This window comes from Lepisma saccharinum, chromosome 18, assembly GCF_977018435.1.
Source record: "Lepisma saccharinum chromosome 18, izLepSacc3.1, whole genome shotgun sequence".
Classification (NCBI taxonomy): domain Eukaryota; kingdom Metazoa; phylum Arthropoda; class Insecta; order Zygentoma; family Lepismatidae; genus Lepisma; species Lepisma saccharinum.
Window position 1 is genome coordinate 17,212,635 of NC_139246.1, and position 24,440 is coordinate 17,237,074.

The 24,440-nt window shown below is 39.3% G+C and overlaps 1 protein-coding gene across 1 annotated transcript in view; it reads left to right on the top strand.

Annotated features, from left to right (window-relative positions):
- LOC146002423 (agrin-like) overlaps positions 1–24,440 on the top strand; it is a 57,412-nt gene that overhangs the window by 25,459 nt on the left and 7,513 nt on the right. The window contains exons 2-7 of the mRNA XM_083140249.1: positions 2,166–2,248; positions 6,628–6,772; positions 11,737–12,101; positions 17,310–17,483; positions 18,984–19,138; positions 21,965–22,286. Of these exons, the coding sequence (XP_082996375.1) occupies positions 2,179–2,248; positions 6,628–6,772; positions 11,737–12,101; positions 17,310–17,483; positions 18,984–19,138; positions 21,965–22,286 (1,231 nt within the window). The 5' untranslated portion in view covers positions 2,166–2,178. The remainder of the gene's footprint in view (positions 1–2,165; positions 2,249–6,627; positions 6,773–11,736; positions 12,102–17,309; positions 17,484–18,983; positions 19,139–21,964; positions 22,287–24,440) is intronic.

Genomic DNA, 24,440 nt, shown 5'->3' on the forward strand with positions numbered 1-24,440 from the left:
AAACCCCTCATTTTCTACACACACCACTCCTTGGAACGAACTACATACATTTATCCGGTAGCCGGATAATTGCGTTGATGAACACAGTTAGAAGTGAAAGCGCGGGTGGACAATTACGATGACATTTTAAATCTTCTGTCAAATTGAAGGGTGACTTAACACCACGTACAATACCTCTTACAAGAGAATAATGTGAAATATTGATGTTTTCAGCTGGTAATTTGGTTCAATCAAGTTTCTGAACATGGGCTAGAGCCAGCGGACACCCTTTGATTGATTGATTTGGTGTTTTAAGTCCACTTTATGCACAGTAAGGCTACAGACTGGATCTACAGTTTAAAGTGGGATCCGAAACACTATGTGCCTCCGTCGGGTATCGAACCTGGAGCTTCTTGATTACAAGGCGACGACGCTACCACTGCGCTATCCGGGAGGCCCTAGACACCCTTTGAATTAACCCGCTTCCTCGTATGTGCGAATACACTTTCCAACTCTCTCGTCAATTCTAATGTCACGCTTCTTCCTTTTCTGACCTTCTACATTAAGTTCCATGGCATGTACTTGATGTTGGTGTCTTCGGCTTGGCTCTTGAGGCAGGCCAATGTGGTCTTCAAAGCCACCTATTTATTTTGTTGTTCCAACTTTCTGCAGCATTCTTAGTTCTGTGGCGCCTCTGGTTAGGTTAGGTTAGGTCCTGATCGTCGAAATTGCCCTACCATTAATTTGTAAAATGACCTTCACCTACAAAATCATCGCAATTGTCCGTGATTTTGGCTTCACCGCAATTGTCCGCCATCGCAATTGTTCTAGATTCCATTTTCCCCCCTCTCCACCAGTCAGACGTCTGACCTTCTTATCAAGAGACAAGAACGCTTCGTAATGGTGTTATGAAGGAATTCATCAACATATGCCAACATAGAGGTGGGTTTTATGTGACGTCAGGATGCACATAGCCGCCATGTTTTTGTCGTATGCAAGGAAATATCCATCACGTAGTGTTCGTTACATCTGAACTAACTACACGTTTGCTTTAAGTCACGAATGTCTGTATTAGTGTGTCCCGCCAGTCCGCTTAAATTCCATATGCTTACAAGAACTGGCCTCAAACATGGCAGCTCGAAGCGACAATGCAACAGTTTGTGACGTAGGTGAAACAACTGTAGAGGAGATGGTCTAAATATGGGCGAAGGTTTAAATACGGGTTTTGGAGTTATCAGCGCTTCCGGGTGCTGCAGCCTGGCAGAGGCTATGGGGACTGGTTATCTGTCAAGGACAAAGGTTGCGGCGCCAATTCGAAAGAGAAAGTGGTGGTTAGTTTCGGCCTTGGACGCTGTTATAGAATTGTGCCCTTCGAACTTTTTGCACGTATGTTTTAACTCAGTGTTTTCTGAATTCTCATCTGCTTTGTATAGGTTATGATATTAGCGGTACATAAAACAAATGTGGGCTTTTATAATACCATGATTTGTTTGTGAAATATGTACCACAGAGAGCGAAAATAAATTGAAGAAGAAAAATAGCGTGATGGTCTAAATATGGGCTATGACATGAGGTCTAAGGTTAAGATTACATTTTCAACAAATATTTGGATGTTTTCTTAATTTTCCCCATTCCGCATGATTTTCAAAACAACAGATTATTCATAAATATGAATTCTACAATGTTTTAGCGATAATTACTGTTTTTTTAAAATTTTAATTGCTTTTTTGTGATATTGCCAGTAGTAGCCCATATTTGGACCACAATTTTGAAATACATAATTTTACCTTTTTGGAAATTGCTTTCTTTTTAAAAAAATCGAGACCTTCTATACTTTAGCATGCTATTACATTTAAGTATATATTTCATAGATATGCATTTTAAAGGCAGGTGCTTGATATATTATTTTTTCCCTCCGAAAATTACAAATTAAAAAGGGAGGGGGCCATATTTAGACCTTTTCCTCTACATGATTATAATTTAAGGTGTCCAAATAATTTGAAAAAAGACAACAAAGGTTCAATCTGCAGAGAATAATACCATCGTCATAAAAAGAAAGCATATTTTCAAACAGCCATTATAAGTTTTGAAAATACCAGATGCTGCAAAGGGACAGCAATTTTCTTTAAACCGGCAAATATATGATGACGTTATTTACTAAAACATATTTTCCAATTTATTTCCAGAGACTGCCACAAGATGGGTCTAATTCGACTATTTTGGACCTTATTTGTTACGACAATACTTAGTGAGGCTGTGCATTCCGTTGGTAAGTACCTTATGTCAGTTAAATACAGGTTCTATTAATCTTTATGTCAGCTATAGTAGGGGGGTAGATGGAGAGGGCTAACGCTCCATATTGGCCTGATTCCACTTTAGAAATGTCAGATACAAGTTACGACTCCATAGTGATTTCTATAAAATTAAGTTTTAACGCACTGTTATACAAATACTGACATCTAAATTGACATACTTTCTTTGTTTTTAAATATGTTTTTACTAGGACTGGGCCGATAATACTTCGAAACGATATCCATACCGATGCTTGAAAATTGTAACAAAAGTTGTTCAAAGCACTAATTAATACAAAAGCTGTTCAAAGCACTGATTAATACAAAAGTTGTTCAAAGAGCTGATTAATACAAAAGTTGTTCAAAGCTCTGATTAATACAAAAGTTGTTCAAAGCGCTGATTAATACAAAAGTTGTTCAAAGCACTGATTAAGACAAAAGTTGTTCAAAGCACTGATTAAGACAAAAGTTGTTCAAAGCTCTGATTAATACAAAAGTTGTTCAAAGCGCTGATTAATACAAAAGTTGTTCAAAGCACTGATTAAGACAAAAGTTGTTCAAAGCACTGATTAATACGAAAGTTGTTCAAAGCTCTGATTAAGACAAAAGTTGTTCAAAGCTCTGATTAATACAAAAGTTGTTCAAAGCGCTGATTAATACAAAAGTTGTTCAAATCACTGATTAAGACAAAAGTTGTTCAAAGCACTGATTAAGACAAAAGTTGTTCAAAGTACTGATTAAGACAAAGTTATTCAAAGCACTGATTAAGACAAAAGTTGTTCAAAGTACTGATTAACACAAAAGTTGTTCAAAGCACTGATTAAGACAAAAGTTTTTCCAAGCACTGATTAACACAAAAGTTGTTCAAAACACTGATTAACACAAAAGTTGTTCAAAGCACTGATTAACACAATAGTTGTTCAAAGCACTGATTAACACAAAAGTTGTTCCAAGCACTGATTAACACAAAAGTTATTCAAACCACTGATTAACACAATAGTTGTTCAAAGCACTGATTAACACAAAAGTTGTTCAAAGCACTGATTAACACAAAAGTTGTTCAAAGTACTGATTAATACAAATTTTGTTCAAAGTACTGATTAATATCAGTGGGTAGTATTCTATTCCAACTATAAGCATCAATTTACTAGAGTTTTGCTTTAAAATATTAAAAATAGCGTACGAATATAAAAAAAAAATACCTGCTATATAATCACATAATATTGGTACAGTCACGAACACTGCCGGCTTGTAATTAATATATTCACTTTCAATGGAATTGTTACAAGCCGGCAGTGTCCGTGACTGTAGAACGTCAATGGCAACTTCGAATGTTGCATAACGTCCAGGATAATTAGATTTCGCAAAAGTGCCGCGCGGCATTTTTGATGAACCGCGAGCGATCAAAACGCCGGAAAAGAATCGGTTGGTATTGGAAAATAAAACCCAACCGATATTTTCCGATAACGATACCTCGGTATCGGCTCTGCCCTAGTTTTTACCTATTTAGCATCCACTGTAAGATCGAAGTTAATGTAAACCAAACCACGTGACGTCTGAGAGTTCTTTCCTATTTGTTATTTCTGCAGTATTTTTTCGTTTGCGTATTGATCGTAGCTGTAAGCTTAAAATACAACATCACAAGGTCAATGTTGATTAACATGACTTTATAACACGCACTATATCTCACGCGCAAGATTCTTGCACAGGTGCCATTGGAATAACCATTAGAAGTTCTTACAAACGATGTGTTTTTGTTGATATTACTTTCGTTTTTACAGAGGATGGAGAATAGAATATTTTTTTGATACGTCTTATCCTAACCGGGAGACATTTAAAAGATATTTAATTTAGGATTAATAACAATAAATGTTGCTCTCTTGACGATGTAGTGGTTAACACTATTCGTCTGTAGGATGCAGTGGCGGATTAGTAAAATTCTCTCGTGGGGGGATTGGGCATTTATTATTAATCCACCACTACTATGTTCGTTACTTTAGCTTTTTGAAAAGTCTTGGGTAAGCGAGGTGGTCAAAGGGACGGGGTCAAGTGGGGTTCATTCCCTCCTTGGAATAATAAGGGGAAAATGCCTTCTTATTCTCTTTATTTATATCATATTTTTGTGTCGGCTAGGTGGCCGGCACAAAAATAATACAAAAAAGCATATTTTGTTCGTACTCTGTTCGTTTCTACTTTGTATTGATTGTTTCCATTCATTTTCTGTATATATTTTTTTCTCTGTCGCGTCTTTCTTTCTCTTTCTTCACCTCTCATTCTCACTGCTGTTGCTTATTTCTCTTTTCTTTTCCTTACCAGTTGTTTCTTTATATCTTTTCTCTCCCAGTTGCTTCATTATTTTTCTTTCCTTTCTTCTCTCTGTCGTTTCATTATTTCTTTTTCTCTCAATTTCTTCATTATTTATTTTCCTTCCTCCCATAGTCGCTTCTTTATTACTCTTTTCTCTGTAGCTTCTTTATTTCTCTTCTCTTTCCTCTACTCTTTATTTCCCTTTCTCTCTATCGCTTCATTCCCCTTTTATTTTCCCTGTCGCCTATAGCCTGACAAGTTAAGTCCCGATATGCGCAGATCGCTGCGGAGCACTTCCTATTACGTCATTCTCCCCACCACTCTTCTACGTACTATACCGCGTTTGTTACAACCTGTTCCGGTTCCCGCGCTAGCTGGTCGCTGGCTTTTCTCCGTGCTGGGGAAAGTCAAAGCCAGGCAGCCAATTAAAATACGCAACGTCGCAACAGCGTCTACGTAAGCGCCTCTCTTCTGGCTTCCATTCGCTCCTCGCTGCCCAGCAGACGATTTTTTCCTCGTTTCTCATTGGCACCGAAACTGTCGAGCGATCGCTAGCGCGGGAAACGGAACAGGTTCTAACAAACGCGGTATAGTCTGGCCTTGAGAGTACCAGTGGTGCCAACTCAGCAAACTTAAGCTAAAACAAATATGACAAAAGATTTTTACTGTGTGGATTGACGCTGCCGGCTCATATAAGTTTATCAGTGGTTCATTTGATTTAATCCGGTCTGTAGTATTACGCACGCGCGTTAACGTTTATAACGAAGAGAACCTACTGGGCGAATGACTTCATTTTCTGAATGCGACATCGAGCAGTGGCCTGGTTTTTTTTTAAGCCGAGTGGGGTGGGGGTTATTTTCTTTATCGTATAACAATCACTACGTTGCCTGTGTTCTTTTTAAAAGCATTGAAATGTTCTTGCTTTTTACTCTTGGCTGCATATTTTTGAAATGCAAAAATCAAATCATGGCGGGTCCAACGAAATCCACAATCTGCTCTTGAAAGCCCTTTAGAGGACAGGCCAGATAAATTGTTTACAATGTCGCAACATATTTGCGAAATCAGAAGGAGTTACATAAACTTAAGTATAATGTTGTCGAGACCACAAGCGCCGCTACGGGAGTATTCTAAATGGATGGTTTTTCAAGTTTTATAGGAATTGGATTGGATTGATTTGTTGTTTTAAGTCCACTTTATGCATAGTACGGCTAATCGGGACTGGACCTACAGTTATAGTGGGATCCGAACCACTATGTGCCTCCACCGGGAATCGAACCCGGGACTCCTTGATTACAAGGCGACGACGCTACCACTGCGCCATCGGGGAGGCCAAGTTTAAAAAGAAGGAAAAGAGTCGTTGGCGAAATGTGAGCTGAATTTCTGTACTCCAACACGTAGAAAACAGCACAGGAAAAAGCGAATACAAATTTCGTTGAAAATCCTCACATGATTTCGCTCCCTCCAGGTTGCAACACTGCGAACCAACGTCGCTGCGCAGAATGGAGTGAGGAAATGTGGTGAGAGATGCGCAACAGCTATTTGCAGCGCCTTGTTTTTAAACTTATCAAGTTATAGTTTTAATTATCTTCTCTTTCGTCTCTTTATTTTCCTTTCTCTATCGCTTCATTTCCCTTTTATTATCTCTCTCTCTCTGTCGTTTCATTATATTTCTCTTATATATCCTCCTCTCTCTATTTCCCTTTTTTCTATCGCATTTTTGTTTTCCTCTTTTTCTCTGTCTCTTCTCTATTTCTCTTTTCATTGCTCTGTCACTTCCCTTTCCTCTCTCTCTCTCTCTTACATACTCTTTCTTTAATATTCTTCCTTTCCCAATACCATAACTATTATCTTTCCCCCTCCCTTAAAAATGTTTCTATCCTTTCAAGACACGTCAACATGAAGCGAAATTAACGATACAACTTTTCGATTTTTGCCCCTCCTTCCCCTTGGAAAATTTTCTGTGGGCGGTCATTGTCATTGCAAAATGATGACCTCTATTTAAGAACATATACATCAAAGAAATTTTACACTAACTTTTCATTTGTTTCAGTATATTCAAATCCATGTTCCCCAAGCCCTTGCGGACGTAACACAGAATGCAGTGTTAGTTCGTCCGGCGCCGCTGTGTGTCGCTGCATTCCAGGATATTTTCCAAAGCCTAATACAATTGTTGGATGCGGGCCTCAATGTGATTAGTAAGTATTCTTGATTTACTTTCTTTCTATGTACATCTATTGTGACAGATATTTCAGCATGAAGGAAATAGTGTGTTAATATTTTTCTCTTCTTCCATCTACCGCAAGTTGTATTGTACAATTATAAAAATTTAAGGAAATAATTATGAATTTATGCAAGATTTTTCTTATCTTCGGGGTAATTTTCGGGAACGTAATGGGAAAATAAAACAAAAATTTACAGTAATTTGGAAGTGATTGTCAGTAAGAAAATCGGCTTTATCATGGTTTCAATTATTACATACAGTGTTATCGGGATAAATCTTAAAGATACATCGTCAACCCTGCCATGGGCGTAACTTGAGGCCTTACTGGTGCGGGGGGAGGCAGAATCGAACTTATTATTTATTATTTCGAACACACAGGCACATGCCCAATTACAATGTTCACAGAGTAAACAAGAAAGTAATACAAAATACAAAAATAATATTACATCAAGTGAGAAATATGACATTTCAATCTACAACATACTTATAAACCTGACTGATTTCATATATTGCTTGATTTGATAGAGTTTATGTAATATTTGTATACAAGTTATACAGAGGTAATCAGCTTATATACATGTAAATAGTAGTAGTGTAATAGAGATATTGAGTAATAAGTTGCACATATAAGAGACAATGATAAACATATGACTGAAATTGAAACAGTATTTTATATTAAATAATGTTAAACAAAAATATAGAAAATGTCTAATTTAGGGTGAGTAACAATCTTAATTGTGTCCTGTTTGTATAGGCTACAGTGTTCAGAAAATACAATGACTTTTAAATCTGAAAAGATCGATACTAAGGTTATTACTAGACACTGAGTTGAACAACTTGCACATTCAACCATGTTGGTTCTTCCATGCGAGATTTTAAAGAGATTATTTCTGGATCTTAAAATAGCGTTTGGAACATAAAAGTTTAATTGTGAGAGTAGAGCTGGAGAATCTATTTTTCCGTTGACAAGTTTGGAAAAGAAAGTCAGTTGATGCATTTGGGGCTTAACTTTGATGTGGGGGAGCAGAATTGAAAAGCTTTGCTTCCCATATAAATAGGGCCCCAAGACTATTTTGTTAAATAACTGTCACATTTGCGAATTCATAAAAATTATTGTGTATTACCTTGCTCTTCAGGTTCCAGGAGAATAACGAAAAGTTAACTTGTAAATTCTAATAAACCTGGAAGTTTTTGAGGGGCTAGTGCCCCCATTACGCCCACCAAGTTACGAATATTTAGGTCATCAACTTCGAGTAGCACACGTGCCCCTGTCGCTTAATTTTAAAAAAATGACCTACAGAATGACCTTACAATTATTAAAACATGAGCTAAAATGGTAAAAAAATTACCTAAAAGTAATGTTCGTTCTGAAAATGAACACTTGATTTTTCAGAAATTACAAGAGAATAGTTGATAATTCGATAAATAATAAATAGTTCTGGCTAATAGTGTGGAGGGGAGTATTTTTGTGTATATATATACAGGGTGTCCATAAAGTCTCTTTACAACTTCAAGCTTTTATTCCAAACACATATGAAGAGATAATTAAATGAAATTTGTCACCTAGTAGCAGTATATATTGAAGTTTTTTTTTCATAACTTAATAAACCTCAATATGGGTACCATTGGTTGCACGAAGGACGTCAAGGCGAAAATCGATTTCGTGCCATGTCCGATCTAGCATAGCCTCATCAATGATGGCAATGGAATCAGTGATCCTTTGTTTGAGGTCAGTAATGTTCCGTACATTTGTTCGATACACAGTGTCTTTAACGTAGTCCCATAGAAAGAAATCTAGGGGCGTTATGTCTGGTGAACGAGGTGGCTAGGGAATAGGGCCATCCCGTCCAATCCACCTACCGGGAAATGTTTGGTCTAGAAGTCAAGAACATTTAATCCCCAATGTGGTGGTGCACCATCCTGTTGGTAAAGGATGGTTAGTTGAAGGTCAGCCAGTTGTGGTGTCGCACATTCAGTCAAAAGGTCAAGGTAAACATTTGCAGTATTTGTTTGCTCCGCAAAGAAAAATGGACCAATGATTCGATCAGGCGCGGCTCGTGCATTATTTACCCGGGGGTTCACTGAAGTGATGTGACATATATTCACTTTCCGCAAAATATACTTCCTTCGCCCAACAAAAGGATGGGGGAGGGTTTAAAAGCTTTGTCAAGAATTCTTTTTATCTGGGAGTATAAGGTTTTGTTGTAGGGGTGTGCGAATAAATTTAGGGCTGAAACTACAATAAATTGTGCCTTTATGAAAAAAGTTGAGTTTTGTTGGAATATCATGGACGTCCTCAAGTAGAGGCAAGTAATATATTTTTTCCCCACGAGGAGCAAAAAACACTCCTTCAGTCTGAAGTTACTGCAACGCTTTTATAATAATTACCAAAAATTACTGTGACTGAAATTAAATTATATGCGTGTAATATATAATTTTTGGTTTACATTCAATTTCCATGGGGGGGCGGCCCCCTTTTCCCCTTCCGGACGTCCATGCTGACTAATCAGAACTGGTCCTACATTTGTTAAAGGGAAATGGCAACTAATGGCATGCGCATACTAGAAATCGAACCTGAGACCCTTTCATTTATACGCGACAGGTTTGTTCAAATTTGGGGCTGGTCGACCAGCACACGCTTTTTTTCAGTGGACAAGGAAGTTTGTTTACGTTAATTATGTGCATTTCTATCGGTCATTTCTTACCTGCGCGGACAGCAACGCCTACACTGCATCAAATGACATAACCTAGGTAAAGTCCATCCCTCGTTTCACTCGCAGCATCACTTAATACTTTCCAACAAGTATCCAAGCACTTCAAAAACTAAAAAACTTGAGACTTTGACACCGAGCGACAGCGAGTCACGTCTTCGCGCCATTCTTTCTCTTTCGCGAACCCGAAGTGTTTCCACCTTTAAGGAAAAACCTCTGAATGCATGCACAAGGTATTTTGGTAATGTATCTCCTTTATTTTAATTCATCGCATCTAATTCCAGCTTCTATTTGTTTCCACTCATCCATCTCTGACACAATCTTGCATTTATTCCAAGACGTCCGGTGCAAAAATGATACAAGAGAAGATTGAATATGTAATGTGTGCGCTTCAAACTTGAACCGCACACAGCAACACTGGAAGGGAGGAAGCAGCGACAAAGGAGCCTTGCCCCGCGGCTTCTGCGAGAGAACGAACTGCGCATGACCGTTGGGTAGAGACATAGGTTCTGGAATCTCATCTCCCATGTATTTTGTCCTATACCCTCCTCGCGCTTCTGCTCCCGCACGAAGCTTTCACAATGGCACGAGCTGTCCTGTGGGGGTTCAACTGAGGGTCTGTATCAGGGCGGCCGATTCGCGGTTTCTTCTTCTCAGCAAGAGAGTTCGCCGTGTTACGGGCACAAATACATGACTTATTGTGTAGAATTTTTAGCGAAATAATGTGAAAATTTAAAGACATTGTTCATTGTTCATTCTCGAGGTGATTATCGTATATTACTGGGGGTTCACTGATCCTGTGCGCTATAGGGCCAACCGCGCCTGGATTCGATTGAACATCAGTCCACACCACACATTCACCTTTGGACTGTCTCGTTTGACGTTCATTGTCGCATGGGGGTTTTCTGAGTCCCAGATTCTCGCATTGTACGTGTTCAGTTTACCGGAAACATGAAATGTTGCCTCACCAGTAAAACACACTCGGTTGAGGAACATTGCATCCTCCGATATTCGATGAAGCATGTCCACTGCAATTTTTTTTTTTTCATTTCGGTTTATCATTGGGCTTGATGGCATGCAACAGTTGCACTTTATACGCAATCAATCGCAGGTTGTGGTGTAGGACCTTGTGCACTGTTGATCGTGGTAGCTGTAACTGTCTGGCAGCAGTGCGAATGGATTTCTTTGGAGAATTAACAAAGGCTTGTCTTACACGTTCGATATCTTCCTCTGATACTCGTTTTCTTCTTGCTTTATCCAAAATTGTACCGGTCTCCATGAATTTCCTGTGCCATTCACGAATTGATGGACGTGCTGGTGGTTGTTTCCCATACCTAGTCCTGACGTTTCGCTGAGTCTGAATGTCAGATTTTGTTTCAATGAACCTCGCCACAGATTGTGCCTTTTCTTGCGGAGTAGACATTTTTCTTTCGAGGACCTATCTTTCTTCACATTGTTACCCGAAATACACAAATTGACTATTAGTACAAAATTTAATAGTAAACTAGTACAATAAAAAAAATCACTCAAATATCTCATCATTTGCATTTGTAGTGAATTTTTGAAGTTGTAAAGGGATTTTATGGACACCCGGTATATATCGTCCTGTTTTGTACCTTGTTGCATTTGTACTTGGTACATAGTCTGAAGAAGACCTTGCTAGAAGGTTGAACCGTTACGTTTAGTTTATGTTTTATAATAAAATAAATTTCTGAAAAATAAAAGCAATGTTTTCTGGTTCTGATTGAAGGGAAACGTATTGTTATGAGGTTTAGGATTGTTTTCAAGGCTCAGGAAAAAATATTTTTTTTCATCAACTTGTGAGCCCTAGTTATATTGTTTTAAACTTTGTGCACGTGAAGTTACGCTTGGAAATGATGAACCAGAGATGAGAAACTTGTGTAAATAGTTTAAATGTCGGACAAAGTAAGTTATATTAAGTTAGCCTGAAAGAAACCAGCCTGAACGTTCTGCGCACGTGAATATAGCACCCGAAAGAGAATCCAAAATACACCAGATGGGAAGTTGACTACCGTTAAAGGTTGCCGAACGTAAGTTACATGACAAAGTAAGGGTAACATGTTACTTTCCGAAACAAGGCAACGCCAACGCCCGCGTAACTTTTTTAGTAATTTAAAACCGTGCCTATACATAAAGTAACTATAACAAAGTTGGTTTCTTGTAATTGCAAATTTAATCCAGCTACTTTATGACTTATGTTTTCCAGCGACGAAGAATGCCCAACCAGCCACAGATGCCTTGGACAGAGATGCGTAGCCGCTTGCTCCCCCAGCCCCTGCGGCTACCGCGCCAACTGCCAGATCAGGGGCCACAGGGCGATCTGCGCATGTCCTTCAGGATACTCTGGCGATCCTTACAATTCCTGCAGACCACAGGCGCAGACCTCAGTGAGCAATTATTATCCTGAGAGCAGCATCCTTGTGTCTCGCATCAGCAACGAGGATCCTTGTTCGCCGAGTCCTTGCGGAACCAACGCCCTCTGTCGTCAAGCTGGAGGCAGGCCTGTGTGTTCTTGCCTTCCCGATCACCAAGGAGATCCGTACACTCACTGCCGCCGCGGAGAGTGTCAAGGTCAGTGCTTCTTCAGTATTTTCATGAGTCGAGGTATCAAGCTGTAAAATGTAAGTTCTTCTGATGAAAACGGAGCGTTTCGAAAGTCGTGCGACTTTTACGTTGACCAATGCCATATTTATCTGTCATTTGCGACCAATATGGGTCATGTGAGTCCCGCATCATGGCCGTGCAATCTAAAGTTATCACCCACCGAGACGCCGGAAACGTGCCACACCGAACATCCGAATGGAAACTTTCATGTCTCTCCGAGGGTACCGCGCCTCGCGGAACAGCAGGGCCGAGCATGACGCTTGCCGGAACCGAGCGAAGAGACGCGGAATTACACGAGGGGGCATTTGGAGATGCGGCCAACGGAAAATTTCCACCCTAGAAACCTGCAGACTTCTAGCTCACAGAAATTCCGCGCTTCGGTTCCGCACGTTTCCCTGTAGTGGGCGTTACACTATTTGATTTCAATAGAAGCAGACGACAGAAGTTCTCAGAGTTTCCCCGCGTCTCAGTGGGCGATATGCTTAATGCGTCATGCTTTGGGCTCCGGCTACGGAACGCTCGCAGGTTCGAGTCTCCTGAAGGAAGCTTAAAAACATTTCTCCTGAGATTTCGGCCAGTGTATGGGACCGGCGGTCACCCACCATTGCGAGTAAAACAAATTGGGAGCTACGAATGAGTAGCGTAACCGGTTACGGAAAACTACAACGACTGGGGGTTCGTCGGGCTAACCACACGTCACCCCGTAACTGTTTGGATGACCTCTCACCTGTTCTGATTCATATGGGAGTGAGTCAGGCAGTCGGTAGGTAGGCCTTTGCCCTTAAGGGCTGTTGCGCCACGGATTATTATTATTATTATTATTAATCGGTCATGCTAAGCATTTGATGGGTTTCGGTTGGTGATTTTATGATTTAAGTGAAAAGGTGAGATTTTAGGGACATACCAACTTAACTGGAAACACTAGCAGGTCGAAATTTTGTCAACAGATACCTAAGCATCGGCCATAAATTCACACGAAAAATCATAATTATCCACTGAGATTTGACTTTAAAATGTAAAATTATATGCACCTGGCAACACTGGTGCATGCCAGCTGCCATAGTTTGTTTTCATTTGATTTGGTTTATGACATAGCTTGGTTTGAAATGGCAAGAGTGAGTCATAATTACGGCTACTAGAGCTCCCGATTTTGTCGAGACTGTATATTTATTTTAATCACTATGCCTACTTTTTTTAAAAAATATTACTGTTCGTAATTACACTAAATCTTTAAAATAATCATGTTGGCTATCACTGCGTTAATAAATTTATGTTATTCTGCATACACTTCATACGAAGGTGGATTAATTCAATTCAGGTTGAATACAGCTACAAGGACTACCAATATAATATAAGTTAATATTTTAAGTTACAATTTTAGAGTACATCCAGAATGTTTTATTTTCACTGGAGGAAAAGTAACTGAAAATTATTATAGTTTCATTTACAAAACTCAACAAACATTTCCATCGTAGGTACAGTATCAGAAACAGAAAAATGTACAATTTACGTATACTTTTATTTGCTTTTTTTCAAACTGTTCAAATATTTTACAGGACCGTTTTCTATATAAAAAAACATATATCTATATGTATGGTGCCAAAAACCAAACAAGGAATGTTAAGCGTGTTTCTTTAAAATAAAAAAAATGGATTTAATTCAAAGAAATCAGATTTAAATAAAAGAAATCAACAAAAATGCTTCATACACTTTCCGTTTCCTGAAATCGACGCACAAATCGTAAAATGATTGATTTGCCAGGTACAGAGTATATTTCTTGAAACACCTCTTGCACACGAGTTTAAGAACATGTAGTAAAATGCTTATCAAGAATGCGCATGCGCTGCTCCATGCTGACTCAATGAACCTTGTGAGATCCTGCCTTTCAAAGATTTTGAACCAAAGGGTTCAAGATCTTGGCAATTTCTTGTTCCATGTGGAAGCATCATCAAACTCGTATTTCTCAAAAAATACACACTAATGTATTTTTTTAATACTTTACATAAAAAATGAAAATTGTGATTAAACTTATCTTCATTAAGCGCCAGGACAAAATGAGGCATCTATACGTTCATTAATGTATTTTCTGTTCGCCATAAGAACGTAGTCAATGAAAACAAATTCACGTGGCTTGTAAGAAATCCTATTGGCTGAACGTGAAGTTCCGGGATCTTATACAGGGTGTACACAAAAGAATATTGTGTAATTTCTCGTATCCGCGGCATACAATAATAAGCCATACATGAGATGGAAGAGTAAGTCTACAAGTTTATACAACACCTACTTCACGCACTCCACACGCACTACAACAGGTAGCCAAGTTCTACCCACATTCTGGTCAGTCTCCGTGGCGTAATGGATGCAACAGCCTGTACAATCTAGCGTCTCAAGTCCCTAAGTAGGATCACTTCCAAATTCACGTGTGAATGCCCGCTGAACTGTTACGACTGAATTGCATTTCGTAAACTGAAGAACACAAAGATGTCTGCTGACGAGTCGCCATCTTGAATACTGGCGCTGTCACGTGGCGGAGTGAGGAAACAGCTTTTCATTGTTGCCAGACAAAATTTCCATATTACTCTTTTTTAACATTTAAGCTACAAATGCGTATAAGGTACCTAGACCCAATATGGCCTACCTAAGGTTTACGACTGTATCTAGTGGTGTACAAAGTCAGAAAGATAAAACTAGTGGCAAGATTCGAAAGAGGGTGCATTTCTGAACGTTTACAGAAAATTAGAGCCAATTCCAAATAATAGCATGCATGTAAGGAAGATTTTATTAAAGAGTTACGTTCAGGCCTATATATTTTGTTCTTTCTCATCACAAAAAAGTGCAACAGAAATTGTAAAAACTATGTTGTTTTATACACTTACATTTTATTTACATAATTACATGAGATTTGCACAAAGAAATAACATTGTTTACAAACCAATATACAAGGGAGTGAGTGACATGTCATAATTTGTCACCAGAAGACCATGGATTATACACATCACAGTCTGGGCAAATGAAAGGTCCTTTATCATCCTTAGTGAGTCCCACACACTCTACGTGAACATAAGAGTAACAAATGTCACATTTGCATACGTCCTTTACGATATATTACTATGTAGGCCATATTGAGTACACCTTACATAGTGTTCTTTTTTCTTTGTTATAAACAATACTTTAGATTAAAGTCTAAACTAAGTACATTTTTGTAAAGTTCAAATTATGAGCTATCATAATTTGTAAGAGATATAAATACCGATCACTTGGGAGATGCAGTAAGCAATAACTTCCATATGCAATATCAGATCACGTAGAACACCATAACGAAAACAAGTTATTTCGTTTCTTTGTCCCCAAGTTATTGCACTATACCTAGTCATCTCATAAATTCTGTTACAAAGTTAATAATGAACTACAGGCACAGTGATGTTACAAAGTCTGTGTCTTGCCAACACAGAGCACCAATCACTGTTCAAAATGGCCACCTCTGGCCTTCAAACAGGCCCGAAGTCTCTGAGGCCAGTCATCGATAGCAGCATGCACAGTCTCGAGGGGAAAGCTCGCCACTGCCTTCACAAGAAAACGCTTGAGACTCGCAAGGTTTGGAGGCCTCTTCCTACAGACAATGCCCTCCTGGACCACAACCTGTAGTCCAATGGTCTGAGGTCGGGGCTGCTGGAGGACCAATCAACCGGAGCAATGAAATCAGGCACATTCCTCTGAAGCCACTCCTGTGTGGTCTTTGCCTTGTGGGCCAGTGCTGAGTCCTGCTGGAAGCTCCACGGCTCATGGTTGAACATGGTGCTGGTAAACGATTTCACAAGTGGCTCCAACACTGTCGCTTGGCACACTTTTGCAGATGTTTTCACACCATGTTCACAGAAGTGGAGGTCAGTTGTGCCATCGTACGAAACCCCCCACCAAACCATCACTGAGGCGGAATGATGGCCTCTGAGGATCCGTGGCGTGTTTTCACGAGCTTCCTAGGATGTCGAGGCATAAACACGGTCGTTTTGACGATTGTAAGACTCTTCGATCGTGAAGATCTTTTCGTCCGTGAAAAGGTTCCTTCTGTGGCCACCATTTGCGCAACGCTGAAGGAGTCTTTTTGTTTTCTGCTTCCTCTGGACGTGAGGAAGTGACCAGTACTTCGCTGATAAGCACGGAGTCCTAGGTCACTTCGGAGCACACGCGACGTCGACATTTTCGAAATGTTCAGCTCTCCAGCCATCACTGCTTGTTTCCTGACAGGATTTCATCGAATCCGCGCCGCCACTGCTTTCACGAGCTTCTGGATCTTCACGCTGCGAGGTCTACCTTTCCTGGGGCGGTCCTCAATTGTCCTTGTGTCACAGTATCTCTTGATGGTCTGATGCACGAACATCCTGCTGATATTTCAGCATTTTCAGGGTGTTGAAAATGTCCGATGGTGATTTGCCAACTTTGTGCAGTATGATTACTGTCACACGGTTCTCGCATACACCCCACTCCATTTGACTCGCAGTGAAATTCACCTTTCCGCTACCACAGCCAAACACGCAATGATACTGGTTGTTTGATCCAACATTGCGGGGTTACCTTGCCAACCAGTGTTGCCATCCCTGTCTAAACTTCGTAACAGAATTTATGATATGACTAGGTAGGTACATCCAACAGGTTTTATCACGTCATTCGGACAGTCCAAATGGCATACTAACGTCATCTGTTGAATTAGTCTTGTAACTACTTGGAAACAGCAAATAGGTCATATTGGGTACTAGGCTATATTGGGATCAGGTACCTTACGTTGGCTTGCATATTCTTTTGTGTACACCCTGTCTGTATTATAAGCAGTAGGACAACAGAACTAACACATAGGAAAGGAACCACTTCTTGGAAGTCATGTGTTTTCTTTAAATTAAATTAACATCATTCTTACAATGGATGAACAATAGTTTAAAAAATCGACAGTAAATATCCAAGAGTACCTTAGTAGTAGTAACAATATGTACTGCTGTTCCCGATAGCGTATTGGTTAATCCTATCGCCTTGTAATCAAGGGTTCCAAGTGCGATTCCTCCCCTAGTAGCACATTATTAATGTGCCGATTCCACATTAGGGTGGTTTTACACTGAATGATAAGTGAACAGTGCACGTTATTGAGCGTACCATTGATGAGTGGTTTTAACTCTTTCTTTTCAGATCACGGCCACTGCGCTTCGAACAAGGCTTGCAAGGATTTCCGCTGCGTCAGTCCCTGCGCAGGAGTATGCGGAAACAACGCTGAATGTGACGTCAGAGATCACGTGGCTGTCTGTAGATGTCCTTCCGGTTACGTAGGGGACCCCTTCCGTTCATGCAGACGATTTGATCCAAGTAAGTAAGATAGAGAATTTTTAACTTTGAAAAAAATTCTTATGATCCGTTGTTACTAAACTGATAATGTAATATTAAAAACACAGTAACATGGCAAAAACACAAACTTATTGTTATTATTATTATACTTGGGCAAACAACTTATTTACTCGAAAGAACAGACAAGATAAAATTAGTGTTGCCCACGAGACGAGACTTTGGCCTGTCTCGTCTCGAAAATATTCGTTTGTCTCGGGACACATGATCAATCTCGTCTCGTCTCGAATTTTTAAAAGCCTGTCCCGTCTCGTCCCGTGGGCAACACTAGACAAAATATTTAGCACTGCTATAATTCTTTACTTTTGTTCCACACTTTCAAACCATCATACTGTCAAATGCAGTCATTCTCATATATTTTGTTGTAATTTTAATGCTTCAATTTAGTAAAATCATTGAAAGTTACTTACTACGAGGAATTTTAGCCTCTGAGTTTGTGTCGTTCAAATTTTGGCACAAAACTAATTTTTTAACACTTCGGAATATTATCTTGTAAAAACATCAAGTTTCTTGTATTATTTATGCATCCACAGTCATCTTTGAAATAATATTATATTTTCTTTAACGATTAAGCCTTTTAAACTTGCATTATGCACTACACTTATATCTTTCCCAAGAGAAACCTGTCAGCTACACAGGAAAAGTGCAAAAGACTTTCACTTCTATTCCACGACTTCAAAACCGAACTGCGAGAATATTCTCGGAGGATATTACCTTCAAGTACGGTCTTGCATCAGGAAGATAAATCCTGGGGGGGGGGGGGGGGGATTTCCTCCACACCAACAATCATGGCTTCAAAAATCCCCCATACCAAAAATTTCCAGGGGGAGTTTTTATTGTAACAAAAGGTGAGAAATTATATTTTACTTCAAATATACTTTACAAAGGATAATATCGAAAACACATACAAAAGTAGTGGGTTTGTGAGTGTTGCATACTCTAACACACATTCATTCACTCACTCACTCTCTCCCTCGCAAGATTCACACCAATAATGCATAATAAAGGTAAGATAACAATGCAAGACAAATATAACTATGAAATCTATGTGATTTATATTAATGTAAAGCAAAAACTAAACAAACTTAAACATAATACAAATATTTCTACTATTTAGTAATTTATTGCCATGTTTAACCAGTTACTAAAGGAATTAGTCTGCTACTTTAGAAATATCTGATACATATATTTTATAATAATAATGTATTTTTAAATATTTTTTAATTTACTTTTATATTATTATAAATATGTATTATGTATATATTTGTGTGTGTGTGTGTGTGTGTGTAGATTGAAATAAATCTTCCTTCCCCCCCCCCCACCAGTCTTCAATGATTTAGCACCCAAGTTGCACCTTTCGGACAAGCCAGTGTTACGCTTCTTATCCTGTTGTGATTCTGATTCTACCAGACAATCCTATCTACAGCTTCACAGAAATGAAATCAAACTTTTCCATTTTGACAGACGAATTGTGTCACCCAAGTCCTTGCGGCCAGAACACGCAGTGTCGCGTAGATCTCGACAAACCAGTATGTTCCTGTCTGCCAGGGTACCAAGGGAGTCCCATAAGCGGATGCAGACATGAGTGCGAATCGGATTCCGAGTGCCCGTTCTCCCAGGTAAGATAAGAGTTGAATTTGTATTTAGACATGAGTAGAGCAACCAGTAATGTGCAACGAATATCATCATGAAGTGTAAAGCAATACACATCGATAGCAGATACGTAATATTTAACGTTGTTGAATTTTTTGACAACGAAGCAAGTTATAAATATGGTCAAAATTGTCTACTATCTCGCCACGAAAACAGTCGTCAAGGTCGAAGTTTCCCTATGCCTCCTCCACACCCCTGGCCCTCCAGAGTTGCTACATTATTTCTAGCTGATTAGTCGATACTTCGCGCGTTGTACGTATGCGGTTGACTTCGTCGGTTGAAATTGTTGCATAATGGCAACACTGTAGCTGGGTGGCGTGACCTTGACTGGGCTATTTTCGTGGCGAGAGCTTTAACCACGCGGCTATATACCTTCATCCTCTGGCAACAGTCTTACAATATTGACAATTCTACAAGATGTTTCTTCCTTGCCTGTAATAATCCGTGTAATCGTAATGAAATGCTATTTTTCACAATAAAGCATTCTATAAGCTAAATGAAGATTGTTTCCATGAGAAGTTCAATTACGTGAACTTAAATTTCACTGTAAATGGCCATTACTAAAATAAATGTTATACTCACAGTTATTTTATTTTGTAACGAATAACTGTGTACTAATGTGCTTAAACTTCTGAATATTTACTGAAATTAGTTATTATATTCTTAGCAATAGATTTAATTTTATTACAGAGTGCCATCTTTGTACTTAAAAGATAAACTTGAAATAAAGTTGTTGCCAATGCAGATTTTTGGGAGTTATGCATCTGTTTCGCTCTCTCTCTCTCTCTCTTGCTACACGTACGCGTACCAAGATTTAAAACTGGAAGATAAATACATTATGCGTTGAATGAGTAACAATAGAATACATAAAAATATATTTCTTATATACATGTTGCAAGAGAGAAATTAATGAAAATAGAGGAGTGCTGATGTGCTTAAGTTGCTGGAAGACACAAATTACAAATGGTTCCTATCGACCTTTTGTATGCTTTATGCCATATTTATATTAGGCCTACTTGTGTACAGTGGTGATAACTTTTGTAAATCATGGTGCGCTGAACTCTGAGATCAATTTTATAATACAAGGTAACCAAGAAAGATCTTGCCGTTTTTGATCGTCAGAAACAAAAAGATATAGTCCTACAGCAAATGCCACATACCGTTAGTCCTCAAAGTAATCCCCATCGGCATCCAGCACCTATGCCAATGTGCCTCTAGCTGTGCAATGTCCTGGCGGTAACAACTCGGGGGTCTTGGACGCAAAGAAGTCCGTGAGTGCTTGCCGCAAGTCTGCCTCATTTGCGAAGGATTTCCCACGAAGGTTGTCCAGGGAATGGAAGAGTTGATAATCTGTTGGTGCAAGGTCCGCGAAGTACGGTGGATGGCACATTTTCTCCCAGCCAAGTCGCTGTATGGTATCCCTGGCCACTCGCGCCACAGGCGACCTGGCATTGTCGTGAAGATGCAGTACACCTTTGCGATTAACCAATGCTGGATCGTTCTGCTTCAGGGCCTGTTGCACACGTTCCAACTGCTGCGAGTAAAGGTCCCCAGTGATGGTTTGGCCCGTTGGTAGCAGCTCGTAGTTCACCACTTGTCGACTAAGGGCATGATCTTGCGTGGGTGTAGAGGTGGTCTTGTGATGTGAAGCACAGGGTTCCGTGTTGACAACCAATGTCTGACACGGTTGGGAGCGTCATACAGGACCCACTTTTCGTCACTGGTGAGACTCGATCGAATATGGGTGTGTTGCAGTGCCGAGAAAGCAATGAGAAACAGGCTGTCACTCGTTGTTGCTTGTTGGCTTCCGACAGTGTATGGGATACCCCTTTTGCTCAACTTGAACGTCTGCCATATGTGGTGTAGGTGCAGTCTGGCTGTTTGATCGGAAACCTGGAAGTGGTCGGCAAGCTCACCACACGTTAGGATTCTGTTCTTCTCTACCTTCAGAACCAGGACCTGTGGCCGGCCACTGCGGGGTTCATCACAAAGGGATAGATCTCCCGACGTGAACTTCTGCAACCAGCTTTCATTCACAGCATTATCCCCAAAGGCTTGACGTATTCGGCGACTTGGTTCGGCTGCGGACAAGCCCACCTTGAAGTCCTAAAGTAGACAACCCCGAACAAGCTGCTTCGACACCATTTCTCTTCGCCACTGCTGCGAGTGCACAACGCCCCTATATTGGGCAAGTTCAATCTCCCCACTCCCACCCCGACCACTTTTCCGGCATGTGGCACACGTATTTCCTTATCAGTGATCACTTGTTCCCATGCGACGGCAAGAACTTTTTTGTTACTGCATGCCATAACTCACAGTATGATTAGGATTTTCCCTAAAATGCCTTTTTTGTTCCTTTTACGTATACAATGAATACATTAATTGTATAGTTCCTTCTCTCCTACATTACTTTCCTGATAACAAAGCGATCACGGATAGTGTAAACAATATAGGAAACTGAAAAGTAGGTGATTAAACAAATTGTTATGAAATATTTTGATAAGAGTCAGTAATTAAGTTTGTGAGAATTCTGTGAGAATATAATGATTAAACCTTTTGGACACGAACTTTATTTCTAAAATAATATGTAATAAATTATTGGATGAGCTCAAGCCCCACATGCTCATATAAGTTGACGCCACTGTGTAACTATCACTTGATGAACCAGTGGTTATATTCTAGCAAGACATTCATCATAATTTTTTACACATTTATGCCCGATTGTTCATGTTTTTTTCCTTGTATGCGACTTTATTTGTGTGAGTTTTGATTGTCATTTATTTTTGATCCAGTCCTGCATAGACTTCAAGTGCAGAAACCCTTGCACGGACGCCTGCGGTGAAGGGGCCAACTGTGACGTCCAGAATCACCGTGCCGTCTGCTCATGTCCAAAGGACTACATCGGCAACCCGTACAGCAGATGTTACCCAGAATGCACCCAGCACAGCGACTGCCAAGCCAACAGGGCATGCTTCGCTTTCAAGTGTTCGGATCCCTGCAACAACGCCTGCGGCATTGGTGCAGAGTGTCGGGTCCAGAACCACAAGGCTATCTGCAGCTGCCCCAAGGGCTACACCGGACACCCCTTCGACAGATGCAGGCCCTTTGAGAAGCGTAAGTGGCCCTTTGACTATGGGCAGTATAATGAGAATGGTAGTTACGGGCAAGAAGCCGCAGTTGTAGGTGTTAATGCTCAGATTTCTCTCAACAGAGGGCGCGATCACTAAGTATACATATTAAGTGGAAGTCAATCACACTTTATAACCTGCAAGGCCCATATTTTACAAAAAGATATAAGTTATTAGGTTAAAGATATAATGTAACGTTATTTTACAGTGTAATTGCCTACGTGTCTTCAAAGTTACAGGGTATTTCTAACATTCGTAAGAATATTTTTTACCGTCTTCCATAACTGTAAATATAACGAGTGCGAAAGACAGTGATTGTGTGAATGCTTAAAGGTAGCTGGTAGCGGGCTATGATTTAACAGAGGCTGCATGATTATCGAATACTCCATTTATTTAAGCATATCGCAGCAGTGCTTCCACCTGCTGCTCTGGTCAAGCGGGAAATTACTTCCAAAGAGTACTTGGTAGGCTGCTTCTGATTGGTTCTTACCCTTTAAAATTAATTGGTTGATACCTTTTTCTTTAAAACGGCGACTACGGGGGAGTCAGCTCACGATCTCCACGAATGCGAAAGAACAACTGCTGCTGTTATAAGCAAGGCAGAACGACAATTTACATTTTGCATGTCTTGTTCTTAAAACCCGTTTCAAAACAGTTCGAAAGAAATGCCTTACGATAACAGAACTTTAGGGCGGGAGCGTGTTCATTCATCAGTTCCTCCCAAAGACTATTAAGTATGCTGAACGATAAGAACAACGTATAGAGACATCTGTTGGCTGCTGCTAAACTACTAGACAGTTATACATGCAATGCTTGTCGAGGCCGGTTGAGGTGTCTTTTTCTCCACCGTCACAGATGTGTATTATTCAAATGTCAATCATCCAGTCAACAGCGGTTGTCCTCCGCAAATTTCGGGTTAAAAATAAAATGAAAGTGTAATATAATCAATGGGAAACCTCAGAAGTTTCTATTCCAGCATCTTTATGCCAAATTCGAACCTAAAATTTAACACAATTGCAATGTAGCTACAATTTGAATTTGTATAATTTGTTTTTTCTTCGATATTTAAACTTCCACCTATTTGAAAATAAATCTTTATGTAGATCATCTAAAAATAATGCAAATATTAAGTCAGGTATTGCCTTTCAAGATGTGGCCATCCCACTGCATCAAGTTAGCATAATCCCTATTAAATAAAATGGGGGTATCATGGGCGTCAGGAGGGGGGTATGTTAATAACAGAAATAAGGTTCAGCTAAATAGTATTCGAAAATGAATAACAAATGAAAAAAAAATGCTTAGATCGAAAAAAATGCGTGTGAAGTGCAGGAACAAAGTTTATGCTTTTCGTAATTTATCATTTAGTACAAGAACAAATGGTTTGACAGTTTCAGAAATTCCAAAAATTAGTTTTATGTGAAAAGTCAAACAACAAAATTTATGACAAATTATCGGGGAAATTTAAGCCTTTTTCTTGAACAAGGTATGCAAATGTTACAACAAAATATAAAGTCTATGCATTTCAGTACATTAACTGTAAAAAGTGTGAAAAGAAATATGAGAAACAGCTGATATTCACTCATTTGTTGCATCGAGTAGAAAATCCTATTCAAGAATATAATAATAGGCCTAATAATAAATTAGTTTGTATATGTTATTGTGTAACAATTATCATAGCCTTGATAATAATTATTACTGTTATTATATATACTATTCAAGTTTTATAAATGGCCTGACCCCTCCCCCAACAAAAATAACCGGCGACGCCCATAGAAGGTGTCATGTAAATATTTCATTAATTTAATACAAACCATCTAGTGATAATATGTTATGAATATCTGCTTCTATTTTAAGTGCATGTTTACTGAATAAAATTATGATTTTTGCTTGGAATATCTTCAAGCCTTGCATGTGAAATTTCATAATTATAATTGTTGTAACTTTAGTTAGTTATTAAGCATGTTCATTATAAAGCATGTACTTTTAGTAATAAATATTTCTCCTTTTACTTTCTCTTCTTTTTCTTCTTCTTCCCTGAAATATTACTTCTTTGAAAAATGTTTACGAACTGTCTCTTCATATAACTATTCATTCATACAATAGAACTGCTAAGGTTCTGAACAGAGAACTTCTTTGTTAA